Raw genomic sequence first — 13,642 nt, 5'->3', positions numbered from 1 at the left:
TAAAGCTGGGTTACGAAAAGTGATGCTCTCTTCAAATTCTGAATGAAGTTCATTCCATTCCTCTGGATCATAGCAACCACACTTTTGCTTAACTTAATCAGGAGCCACATCTCTGAACCAATTTATAACAAGCTTGATTTCTAAAGCTCTATCCCAAGATACAGGCTGTTGCTTTTAATAGCCTTTAGTTGTAGGCCGGTCCTTTTGCAACATCAGCTCAAGTTTCTTAAATCCCTAGCAGGTTTCTTTATGCATAGATTTCTATCTTTTTTTTTTTTCTCCAAGCTGTTTGATTAATGAACATCCGCAAAAATATTCAAGTAGTGGTGATTATATAATATTTAAATATTCCATGTAATTATAATAAGGAAGCCACAATGTTTTTCTCTTGAGTTTTAATTTGGCCATCTTAGGACAGCTGTTTTAAACCTGTATTTTCTCAGTCCATTTATTATTGAGATAATTACTATTATTTGAGGCACACAGGTACACTTAGGCAGGATTGAAACCTTTACCAGATTAGTTTCGTTAAAAAATATATACTGTGTTTCTCCAAAAAGGTGACCCACCTTGAAAAGAAGCTGTATCACGTTTTTGAGCGCATGCGATCAAATTAAGCCCCACCCACAAAATTAGCCCTAATTAAGACCCTGCCCACCCCAGGATGCAGGGAGTGGGGCGAGGCACACAGGTAAAAAATAAGCTAGTGTGGGGATTTGGGGGTGGAGCTGCCCTACTTACCAGGCCTCGCACACCCTGACACCTGCCTTGCCTTCTGCGGCCGCTAGCCATCACTTGCACATGTCGCCCTGGCCTCCGTATTGCTTTCAGATGCCTGCCGGAAGGCACTGCAGCCGATAACAGAGCTCTGGATCAATCCGGAGCTCTGTTATCAGCTGCAGATGCCTTCCGGCAGGCATCTGAAAGCAAAACAAGCCAGGGCGATGCATGTGAATGGCGTCAAGCGGCTGCAGAAGTGGGCCAACAGTGGCTCCTGCTGGGCAGGGCTGTCGGTGCCACCCCTGCGACTTGAGTCAATAATTAGAACCCTCCAAAAAGGAGGCCTAGCCGTTTTTTTCAGGGCTTAAATGAAAATAAGACCCAACCTTCTTTTTGGAGAAACACGGTATTTGCATGATTAGCTCCTACCCTGAGTTTTCTCATCAAAGTAATTCTAATCGCATATCTTTCTCTTGTTACATTCTGAAACAATTATCCAGGGGCCTAGACAGAACAACGTTCTGAAATGACACAAACTTTCAGAATTTTAGGCAGACGAGTACTGGGCAGACTTGGTTACCTCTTCAAGTCTTTCTCCACTTTCATTTTTAGCATCCAATAAGGGGAATTAAAAACACGGGCAGCTGCCTTGAGAATACTGCCCAGTAGGAATACTGAAGAGCCTCACAAAGAGAAAAAAGCTCTGAATAACAAATCAACTATGATAAGTTGAATCTGGCCAACCATGCCAGAGGACCCCAAATAGTTCTATTACATGTTAATGGGTCCTCTTCATTAAAAAAAATGTATGGGATGGCACCCATTGATTTTCCATTACAATAGTCGAAAGGGATTAGCATTGTATTGATTTCCAACTCTCTTCCCCCCACCTAAATTCTATTGAGATTAGGATGAGTAAATGTTACCTTTACTTAAGCAAAGCTCGTCCTCTCTTTCTGCATGGTAATCATACACAGCTCGACACGTTCTGCTTTCTGAATTCTTCCGTTGCAAGGAGGTGGTTGAATTCGCGCTGCTCCCCGTTTCTACAATGTCAAGCCAAAAATGGAATATTTTTAATATCGGCCCAGTTGATTCCTTTTCCTCTGCAAATGATCCCGAAGCTCTATATAGGTAGTCCTCGACTTACGACCACACAATTGAGCCCAAATTTTCTGTTGTCAAGTGAGACATTTGTCAAGTGAGTTTTGCTCCATTTTTGCGACCTTTCTTGCCACAGTTGTTAAGTGAATCACTGCGGTTGATAAATTAGTAATCCTGTTGTTAAGTGAATTTGACTTCCCCATTGACTTTATCAGACGGTCACAAAAGGTGATCACAGGGCCTTGGGACATAGCTACTGTACCATCATAAATATGAACCAGTTGCCAATCATCTGAATTTTGATCACATGATCATGGGGATGCTGCAAAAGTCGTAACTGAAAAACAGCCATAAGTCCATTTTTTCAGTGCCATTGCAACTTTGAATCATCACTAAAACCGTCAAGAGTGAAATATTGACAGCTACGTGCCTCTTCATCTCAACTTGTCATTAGAGTAGGGGGGCAGGTGTTGATTACGAATGGGTTGGTTGGAGAAATGAAACTTCTACAAGTCCACTGAAACTTGTGAGAGTCTGGAAACTTTTCAAGGATATATCAACAGGTGTGAAGAAGAAGGCAGACAGTTCCCATAACAAAGAGAACTTAGAGTATTTACATGGCCTATGTGGAAGCCTGGGGGTTGGGCTGGGAACTTCATACTATGAACTGTTAATACTGTGAACTGTTGCCTGAGAAATTCAGAGTTAGTTTTACCTTGCCGTTACCACGCTATGTATTCAATAAACAGTAAGCTTTTGAGTAAAGATATGATCTTGGACTTTTATTTGGATACTCAAGCAGGATGTTGACACAAACAGTTGTAAGTCGAGGACTACCTGTATAGGAAGGAAATGCCTCAAAGACAAACACAACTGCTGTTGACTGCATGGGTGTAATCCGTTTTCTTGGAAAACCACATGCATGTGGTTTGCCCCTGCCTTTTTCTATGATGTTCCTTGTTTTTCAGTCAATTCTGCCATTTCTGTATGTATAGATAAATGAATGAATGTATCTCTATGCTAAACGTACTATTTCTCTGATAAATCTGAAGAAGAAAGCCTATTCGGAAATGAATTGTCATGGAAAATATCCCCTTGGTTCCTATCCCACAGTATATTAAGAGTAGCTGCAATTTAGTGTCTTTTCTTTAAAGAAATTCAAATGCTGTTATTTTTTAAAATTATTTTTAAAATTACCAAGGCAATAGAGCCGTAATGGCGAACCTATGGCATGCATGCCACAGGTGGCACGCGGAGCCCTCTCTGCGGGCATGCGAGCCGTCGCCTAGCTCAGCTCCACTGCGCATGCGCAATCGCTTCCCGACGGCCAGCTGATTTTCGGGTCTACCCTACAAGCGGCATGCGTGGGGAGATCTACCTTTCTCTTCACTTTCTGCTGCCTGTGCCTTCCCAGGCTTTTTTCCCTCCCCCCCAGCAGTTTTGGGAGGCAAAGGCTTTCACCCCCAGTGCTGTTTTGGGATGTGAGGCCAAAAGGGGGGGGTCGCGTGCACATATGCGGGTGTCGCGTGCGCATGGGGGATTGTGCGCATGTGCAGAGGGGCGGGTCATGCAGGAGGGGCATTGCATTATGGGTGTGGGCACATGCGTGCGATAGCGTGTGCGTGCACGCTTTTGGCACCCGAGGGAAAAAAGGTTAGGCATCACTGCAATAGAGCATTGTTTGGGCTCAATCTTCCTTTGATTAATAGCTGGTCAGTTAGTATATGAAGTAGAATACAATTAGTTTTGCAGCCAAGAAACAATTGAGTGGGGAAGAATTAACAGAAATAATAGCAATAGCACTTAGACTTATATACCGCTTCACAGTGCTTTACAGCCCTCTAAATGGTTTAGAGTCAGCATATTGCCCCCAATAATCTGGGTCCTCATTTTACCGACCTCGGAAGGATAGAAGACTGAGTCAACCTTGAGCTGGTTAGGATCGAACTTCTGGGAGTGGACACAGTTAGCTTGCAATACTGCATTCTAACCACTAGGCCACCACAGCTCTATAACTCAGTAACAGGGTCTGAGGAATCCACCAATAAACTTACCTATTTTTTTTATTTTTTAAAAAACACTATTTCAGGCTTCTCTAATTATTTGATGCCTACTTTTGTAATATTTCCTTGATAGAATAAGGACCTTATTCCAGCTATGTATTTATGAAAGGGAAACAACCAGTTTGATGTAGTGCTTAAGGCATCGCATTAGAAACTGGAAGTTTTAATGCTTTATAGGCCCTGGGAAGAAGACAATGGCAGACCACTTCTAAAAAGCCTTGCCAAGAAAAACTAGGGACTTGTCCAAGCAGCTATCAGAGTGAAAAATTGTCTGAAAGGCATACACAGACAAAAAAATCAGACAGAAACAGAGATGAGTTTCAGCAGGTTCTAACCAGTTCTGGAGAGCCGGTAGTGGAAATTTTGAGTAGTTTGGAGAACTGGTAAATACCACCTCTGATTGGCCCCGCCCACGTCTATTCTCTGCCTCCCAGCTGATCAGGAGGAAATGGGGATTTTGCAGTATCCTTCTGCTGGAGTGGGGGGGGGGAATGGAGATTTTACAGTATCCTTCCCCTGCCATGCCCACCAAGCCATGCCACACTCATCAAGCCTCACCCACAGAACTGGTAGTAAAAAATTTTGAAACCCACCACTGGACAGAAAGAAGCTTGAGTGATATAAACTGGCCTAATAAATAAATGAATAATTTACCTGGCAGGCAGCTTGAGCTAATCCCAGATTCACCGGTGTTCCTCATTTTCAAGGTCTGCTTAATGCTCTTCATTGTAACAGGGCAAGTGATGGTCACAGAACTATGTAGACAGTCCTAAAGAGAGAGGGAAATAGTATTGTTTCTCTTTGGCTTATTCAAAAAGTGTTCAACTCAGATTTCTTGGTCAATAATCCTGTAAAAAAAAAACGATCACCACAGATAAATTCTAATTCTGCGAACATTTAAAGCAATCATCCCAGATGCCACAGAATTCAACCACAACATCTAAACATGATTGCTGATCTGAAAGAAGAGGTAAAGTGTTGATCTGAAAGAAGGTAAATCCTTCTAAAGTAAGGATTCTGACAAGCGTTGATTGGAAGGCTATTGGAAAGAAGCCCTTTTTTTGTTTGTTTTTTGCTTGCAGCTGTGCAACCATCCTGATCTGTAGCACAGCAGGGGAAAAACATGGCACACACACAATCTCAGCAGCAAGAGCTGACTGAGTAAAGTCCCTACATGTGCTGTCTACAGGGTTGTGTGATACTTGTCTCCCCCTCTAGGGGTCACTCCTGAGGAACTGGAGCTTTCCTGGATCAGCTTCCAATAATATTCTATTTTTTAATAACCCTGCACCTTTGAATGCCATGCTATTAAAATCTCTCTCTTAATTGTTGGGACCTTTAAAAAAAAAGTTCATTTGGGGGCTACAGTACAAGTCAGGGATCCTTTTCTGGAGGGTTTTTCCAGACAGTATCAAGATGTAAAAGAGAGGGCTTGTGAAGATGACTTAGGAGATCTGTGGACGCTTCCAAGCCCATCTACCTATACAAATTAAAAGAATCCATAACATTAAATAAATGGAATGGAGTAGGGTAGGGTAGGGTAGGGTAGGGTAGGGTAGGGTAGGGTAGAATAGAATAGAATAGAATAGAATAGAATAGAATAGAATAGAATAGAATAGAATAGAATAGAATAGAATAGAATAGAATAGAATAGAATAGAATTTTTTATTGGCCAAGCGTGATCGGACACACAAGGAATTAGTCTCCAGTGCATAAGCTCGCAGTGTACATAAAACAGCAAGTAATAGATCATAAATCATACTTACAGTCATTAATCATAAGTTACAAACAACAATTGATAAATCACAAGAAACCAATAGGAGAAGATAGTAGGAAAGATCAGAAAAGATCAGAAATGAGACTTTGCTGTGGGAATTAAGTGTATAGCAGAGTGAAGGCATGGTGGGGGTGGGGAATCTATCTTTGTGTCTAGTTGTTTTGGCATGCAATGCCGTATAGCAATATCCTGAGGGGGATCAGTTGAAACAGATTATGTCCAGGATGTGAGGGGGTCTGTAGATATTTTCTCAGCCGTCTTTCTGGATCGTGCAGTATACAGATCCTCAATGGAAGGCAGGCTGCTTGAGATTGTTTTTTCTGCAGTTCTAACTATCAGTTGAAGTCTGTACCTGTCCTGTTTGGTTGCTGTTACAAAGCAGACAGTTATTGAGGTACAAATGACAGATTCAATAATTCCTCTGTAGAACTTTTATTGTGATTTTACTGTAGAATCTGACACAATACAAATCATTAACCTTTGAAATTTGCTCCATTTCAAAAAATATTCCTGGAAGTTGCATGGTTTCGGAAACATCCTTACGAAATAATAAAATCTGAGTGGCTGAAGCTCAATACTTAGTTTGGAATTGGGGGGAGGGAATCCTCACCAATTTTTCTTTGAATAAATGAGGCTAAATTGGGGATTGGCCAAATCCACCACGGCAACCATAAATACTTGAAAAACTAAGCATGCACTAAAAGGCTATTTGGAAATGACAAAAAGGGTTTTTGTTTTTTAATGATTTTTACTCCTATCATGAAGCCAAGCTATTGACAACGGTAAAATGAAAGAGAGGGAGGGAGGGAGGGAGGGAGGGAGGGAGGGAGGGAGGAAGGAAGGAAGGAAGGAAGGAAGGAAGGAAGGAAGGAAGGAAGGAAGGAAGGAAGGAAGGAAGGAAGGAAGGAAGGTCATTAACCACCACAAAGGAAATACGAATTGACAATATCAGAACCCAGTCAAAGGCATGCAAACAATTTTAACTAAAATCAATATTAAAAACAGAACATTATGGTACTTGTTCCACCTATACATATGCAAGAAAATTAGACTAAAATTAGCAATTAGGGTAGTCTAAACTTTAAAGTGGTAGTATCACATTCAAGTAAACATTGAAAAATAAAGCAGTTAAATCAGAGATGGTATTCAGCTGGTTCTGACCGGTTCAAATGAACTAGTAGTGACGACCCAAGCGTAAAGATGTTCTATTTAGCCATGTTTTTGAGGCCGGGGGCATGCGCGGAAAGCGCACATGTGAGCAAAGTGCATGCGTGGAAGGCTGGGTGAATGTGAGGAAGGCGCACGCATGTGCGAAGAAAGCGTACATGTCAGGGATAGGTTCTACTTACCTTTACTACCGGTTCTCAACGGGATCGCATGCGCGAGCGAAGTGAAGCATGCACAGATCGCTAATGATGACATCCGGGGCGATGGGCGGGGCTTCCCGCCGGTTTTACTACCAGTTCTTGCGAACCAGTCCGAACCGTGGGCAACCCACCACTGGTGCGCGTGCAGGGCAAACAGTGATAAGCATTTCTGATTTAACCACTGAGTTAAATCATACAGAAAGGATTTGGAAATTGTAAATGTCACTTAGAGTCTCCTGCCAAACCTGAGAGTATATAATATAACAAATGTACATATCAAGATGTAACCACCTTCAAGTGGATTAAACAAGTGTTAATGCTGAGACTGGGCCATTTCCAGGTGGGTTTACAATAACATAATAATAACATCTGATTTCCATTACTTAGCTATAGGATTAAATAAAAGGGCTGAAATAATTCTGTAGGTCTATGCGATTAGGTTGTAGATGTGTATATATATATATATATATATATATATATAGCTGATCTCTGAAATCATTTTATGGACAAGTAGCACCATATCTCATAATATTACCTTTTCTTTCCATTTTGAAATGCAGTCATTGCAGAGATGAGATGGTTTAGGCTTCTTTTCAATTTCAGCAAGTGCACTCCCCAATTTGAAATGATTTGCTTGCAGAAGGGAAGCTTTCAATGTTGCCTTTAATATATATATGTATATATATTTAAATATATGTAAATAACAAATTATTATTATTATTATTATTATTATTATTATTATTATTATTATTATTATTATTATTATTATTATTATGCGCCTTTGGCGTTTAGTCATGCCGGCCACATGACCACAGAAACGTCTTTGGACAGTACTGGCTCTTCGGTTTTGAAACATAGATGAGCACCGCTCCCTAGAGTCAGGAACAACTAGCACATATGTGCGAGGAGAACCTTTACCTTTACCTTTTAAATAACAAATATTTTGACCTAACAGTTTTGTTTTCACAGTTCTGATTGTTTGGAGCAGAGGGAGACACTGAGATTAAATCATCTAGATTTAAAATACGGTAAGTCCTCATTAGCAACTGCAGGAACCAGCAATTTAGTTCTTAAGAGGTCGTTAAATATAAAATCTCATGCCCACTGTACTTACGATTTTACTTAAGCTTTGCTTTGCTTTATAGCTATAAAGACAGTCAGGTGAGCCCAAATGGCAGGGAAAGTTTCTGGAGCTTGATTCATAGGGAAACTGAGTAAAAAGGCAACTCTTAAAAGTCCTTTTTCTCCACTCCTCTGCCCATTTGAATGCTCACCCTGGTGTTGGGATAATTAGAATTGATGTTTGTATTTACATTAATTGGAGAGAAAGGGATTACATGAGAGTAAGGAGGAATATATGGGGAATTCACTTTGAAAGGAAAGTGCTAGCAGGAGTCCTTGTTCACTTAGCAAGTGAACAAAAGCAGAAGGTGTAAAACTGATTAAGGTCTGGTCAGTTACAGGAAGCAGCTGTCAACTGGCTAATTAAGTTCCCAGAATTGACCCTTTTAACTTGCAGTTAAGACTTTTTAAGGGTTGTGCTATGTTGTAGAGAAAAGCCATTCAGGAAGAGTTAGTTTGTTTAGGCAATTTCTGCTCTGCAAAGGCAAAAAAAAGGGTGGGGAGGGAAGCTGGTCAGGCACAAAACAACATGTACCGGCTAATGATGAACATGTGACTGAAAGAGAAAGACAGTTGCTGCAAAAGTTGTAAATATAAAGATTGGTCACAAAGTTACCTTTTTCATCAATAGAATAGAATAGAATAGAATAGAATAGAATAGAATAGAATAGAATAGAATAGAATAGAATAGAATAGAATAGAATAGAATAGAATAGAATAGAATAGAATCTTCATTGTCACTTTAAATGTACACTAATCAGCATAGATTAAAATGAAATTTTGTTGTATTCAGCTCTCAAAAGATAACCATTATGCATATACCCACATACATACATACATGACACAGAGAAACATCACAGTCTACTTTGGATGTATACATATATACGGCGGGGAAAAAAGAATCCTGCAAGTTTACAAGGTGGATGGCATAAAGAACAAAGCTGTTACAGAATCTAGTAGTCCTCTATAAATACTTTGAAACCTCCCCCCGGAGGGGAGTAACAGAAACAGACCATGAAGTCCGTATGTGGGGTCTCTAACAATGCTTTGAGCAGTATCCTGAATAACAGGAAGCGAGCTTCCTATAATCTTCTCAACTGCCTTTACCACTCTCTGTATGGACTTTCTGTCTGAGGCAGCCATCAAATCATGATGCAGTTTGTTAAAACACTCTCCCTTTTTTTTTTCACCACCGTCATAGCTGCAAATGGTCACTGTCCAAGCTAGTTACTAACTGAGGACTACCTGTACTTGTTTTATTGTTCTAAAATAATGCTCAAATAATATTAACAAAACATGTTTGGTAGGTTATTCTATTTTATTGCCAATGAATCTTCTAGTAAAGATGACATTGTTCCTGAACATTTCAACCCTATTCATTCATTGTATTTTTAATTCATGTTGGATTAACTTGTGCAAGGTGCCTTGGAAAGGGCTTTCCTTAAATGCAGCCCCAAAATTGAAAGGTTGTTTTTGTAGTTACTCTAGCCTAACTTCACTGATGTGTGTATGTAGAGGTTCACCTCTGAAGACAGCCAAAGGATTAAAACTGAAGATTGCATTTCAGCTGAACAAAAGCTACGTAATATAGGTATTTAAAATGTGACATATATATTAATTTCCAGTGTACCTCATTAAGCTGCGCAATGGTATCATTTATATTCTTTGCATCTGAAAACTGGGGGGTTTCTTTGTAAGCCTGAAGCATCCGTTCCAAGCCTTTAAAAATATAAATACAAGGATTTGCTCAGTCTTCATAAATGTCTAAATAACCCTGGAAATCAACCATGATATAAAAGCACTGTTAGCAAATTTCCATTATTTACATGAAAATATTTTTAAAACTTTTTAGGTTCTGAACACAATATGTCATGTTAGAATAAAGCAATATGCATGCTATAAAAAAAGAACGAACAATATTAGAATGTACACAATGGGACTCATCTACTTTCAAGTAGTAATCAAAAGGAACATTATTCAGATACCCGCAGTTTTGTTTCAGTGACAGTGTGTCTTGTTTAGTATCAGTTTTAGGAACCTACCAGGGGTGGGTTCTACTTACCTTTACTACTGGTTCGCAACGGGATTGTGTGCACGCCTTGCTTCTGAGCGTTCACAGATCATTTCTGATTACGTCAGCATCAGACCCTCCCGCTGGTTTTACTACCAGTTCTATAGAACCGGTCCGAACCGGGGGCAACCCACCACTGGTACCTACCTATCATATTTTAACCTTAGAACAGTTGTAAAGGCTGTTCCAAACTGAAGATGTTACTTGTATTCCTACCATACATCCTCAAATATCTTTTAAGTACTGGGAACGTTCCTGCTCCATTTAAATATTAAAAAGTTGGATGTAGCCCATTTTCTTAAGTAGGGCTTTTGATCTTGTAACCCTTGTTGATCCATGAACTTGCATGGGAAAAATTTACATTATTTTTGTTAACCTCTAAACTCTTAACTTAATTCTTGCTTTTTATTCATAGGCAAGAAAGTAAAGTATGGTATCTAAACTCCCCTCCTCCTCAGTATTAACTCCAATATATTTCATTATATAAAATCATACTCCAAAAAGAGTATCATTTTTTTATTGATTTAATGTATTTAATAAAGAAACACATGTATCTCTACAGTATGTTAAACATTTTTTAGTTTTTAAATATTTTGGTAACAATATGAGCAGAATTGGTTCCATTTGTAATGTAATCTATCTGTCTCTGTATCATAATCTATCTATCTATCTATCTATCTATCTATCTATCATCTATATCATCTGAAACTCTATCAATCATTTATCTATCTACCTATCTAATAATCTATTTATCAGTCTATCATCTGTATGTCTGTCTGTATCGTTATGATAGATTATATCATCTATCTACCTATCTATCTTCTATCTGTCATCTATCTATATTATTTTCTTTTATTCATTTAAATACATTTTTCTGAGAAGGTCTCTATAGACTTTCTCAAAGGAGTCCCATCCATGGCACAAAAAAAGTTAAGTACCCCTTCTGTAAATGCTATCAGGTAAAGGGACCGATAAAACCCATTATCCAAAGGGGAACAAACTAAGTGAGAGTTTTAAAATTTTGGGCTTCTTAAAGTCTGGAAGAGCTAGGAAGGCACGAATGAGATACACCTTCACCTTTTGTAAATGATCAAGTATAAAACGCTGAAAGTGTGAGGTAACCTGTTTTGTCCTGTAGGGCCTTCTCCAAGTCTGTTTGTACCCGTGTTATTTTCGCTTTAATGGCAGTTTGTCTCCTCTCTTTTTCAATTAGGCTCATCATATCTTCTTCCTTTTATAGTAAAAAAGAGGAGGGGAGAATGAAAACCAGATTAATATGTTTTGATTAAAAGGCAGGCGGAGTATGAAGTATATCTCTGATAATGTTCTCAACTCATGCTCATTGCAAAACTAGCAATTTGCTGTTTATTTTAGTAGCCTTGTGAATTATGAAATGCTTCAGACATTAAAATGAAAGAGTTGGATCCCCTTGGCTAGGAAAAAAAAAAGCTGGACAGATATTGCTGACAGCCAGAATGAAGCTCACAGATGCCATTCCACCCTAATATACTTTGCCAATTTGGTCTGTAATAATTTGTTTTTAAGTTTATATAGAAGTGTCAGTGGAAGATAACAGATTCCTTGTTCTTTTTAAAATCCCATTATAGGGGTGTCCATTCTCCTCTGCACCAACTTTTTGCTTCAGTTGTCTCTTGGAGACAACTTGTGTCACTTTCTCATTAAAAGTTGAATCAAAATCCCCAAAGATGCCAGATGAACAACTTTTTGGTCCCAAAATCGTAACAGTTAAGACTAGCTCCTAGAACTGTTATTCGTAGTTAATCTTTCGTCAGCATTAGCCTTCACTTCACAAATAGTTATAGGCGAACACTTCAAATAGGCATGTCTGTCTGCCTATCTCTCATCTCCCTCCCTCCCCCCCTCTTATAATCTATGATCTATATATCTAATTTATATATCACATATCTCATGAGAAATAACTCTGGGAAGCATACAATAATCCAATAAAAATAATACATACATAAAAGCAAGCATTTAAAATATAAGAAGTCCACATTAAACAATTAGAGATTAATTGAAACAATATAAATATATTTTAAAAATATCTAAAGGGTGAAATGAAAATCGAGATTATGTGGGATGAAAAGTTGGAAGCTGAAAAAAGCAATTCTCTAGTAATCTTGAATCTCTTCATATGGCAGTAGGAATTTATATTATTGAACTCTATGTCCCTGTGAAATAGACATGACCCTTTATGGCTTTTCTCCGGGTTGATATGTGAGCAGAATTTGAAATACTGCAACCCTTTTTAAGAATTTGCATGTGGTTAATTAAAATATTAGAATGTAGTAACTAATGTTGAGTCTCTTCAATTAAAAATAGAGACACTGAAATTCTACGGCTATTCCCATAATGATTTTTTTAAAATATTTTGTTCGACTATGCTGTCATACCCTTGTGCATTCCTGATCTGGTATATACTGAATACCAAGTGTTATTCACACAAGTATTCTGTGTGACACTGATCCATGTAGGTATAAACTTAACCAGGCTAGCAGTTTACTCTGTTATGCCATGAACTGATAAGGTTGCATCTGAAAAAGCTCAAGTCTTTGTGTGTGACAGGCATATTTTATGGAAATATTTTATGGAAAAGTGTTTTAATAATGTCTTTCATTCAACCTGAGTCACGATTAGGGGCAGAAGTATATATAACTACATGGACAGAAGCAAATCTTGTTTTTGATTTGCATATTTCAGAGGACAAAATATATTGGGTTTGAGCTACAATAGCCTAGATCGGGGCTGTCAAACTTGCAGCCTGTGGGCCGGATGCATCACACGCTGGCCACGCCCATGCCCAGTTTAGTAAAGGGGGGAAAGTCACGATACATCACGTGACAACACCATGATGATGCAAGTTTGAACCCCTGGTCTAGATGGTCATTAGAAAGCATCACAGAGATAAAGAAAACTCAAACTTTTCCCTGGTGGGGTCTGAATTTGTTTAGCCCAGGTATGATACTATGTTTCCCCGAAAATAAGACCGGGTCGTATATTAATTTTTGCTCCAAAAGATGCATTAGGGCTTATTTTCTGGTTAGGTCTTATTTTGGGGAAAATACGGTACTAAATGCATCCATCTGGCTGACAATCTTAACTGGGGTTTATTTTGGGGGTAGGGCTTATATTACAAGCATCCTGAAAAATCATGCTAGGAAAAAATATTGGGCTAAAATTAGAAGTTGGATAGAAGAGATAATTGGCTACAAGATGGACTTGAAACAAGAGACATTTTTACTAGGGATATTGAACAGAACCTACAGTAAAGAAAACTGATATTTGATTTTGCATATAATTACAGCAGCAAGGATAGTCTATGCACAGTCCTGGAAAAGCAAAAACGTATCAACAGAGGAAGAAATAATTAAGAAAATTCTGGACTGTGTGGAGATGA

At 38.8% G+C, this 13,642-nt stretch overlaps 1 protein-coding gene across 5 annotated transcripts in view; it reads right to left on the bottom strand.

Moving 5' to 3' along the window:
* Positions 1-13,642, bottom strand: part of NOSTRIN (nitric oxide synthase trafficking) — a 38,014-nt gene that overhangs the window by 2,805 nt on the left and 21,567 nt on the right. For all 5 annotated transcript variants that reach the window (XM_034426845.3, XM_034426880.3, XM_034426871.3 and 2 more), the window contains 5 exons: positions 11,347-11,455; positions 9,784-9,872; positions 7,567-7,692; positions 4,542-4,656; positions 1,647-1,766 (listed from right to left, as the gene is read on the bottom strand). In XM_034426845.3, the coding sequence (XP_034282736.2) occupies positions 1,647-1,766; positions 4,542-4,656; positions 7,567-7,692; positions 9,784-9,872; positions 11,347-11,455 (559 nt within the window). The remainder of the gene's footprint in view (positions 1-1,646; positions 1,767-4,541; positions 4,657-7,566; positions 7,693-9,783; positions 9,873-11,346; positions 11,456-13,642) is intronic.

The sequence above is a fragment of the Pantherophis guttatus genome, chromosome 1, assembly GCF_059756535.1.
Source record: "Pantherophis guttatus breed Tessera chromosome 1, ASM5975653v1, whole genome shotgun sequence".
In the NCBI taxonomy this organism is placed as follows: domain Eukaryota; kingdom Metazoa; phylum Chordata; class Lepidosauria; order Squamata; family Colubridae; genus Pantherophis; species Pantherophis guttatus.
This window is presented reverse-complemented; position numbering and strand designations above follow the sequence as displayed.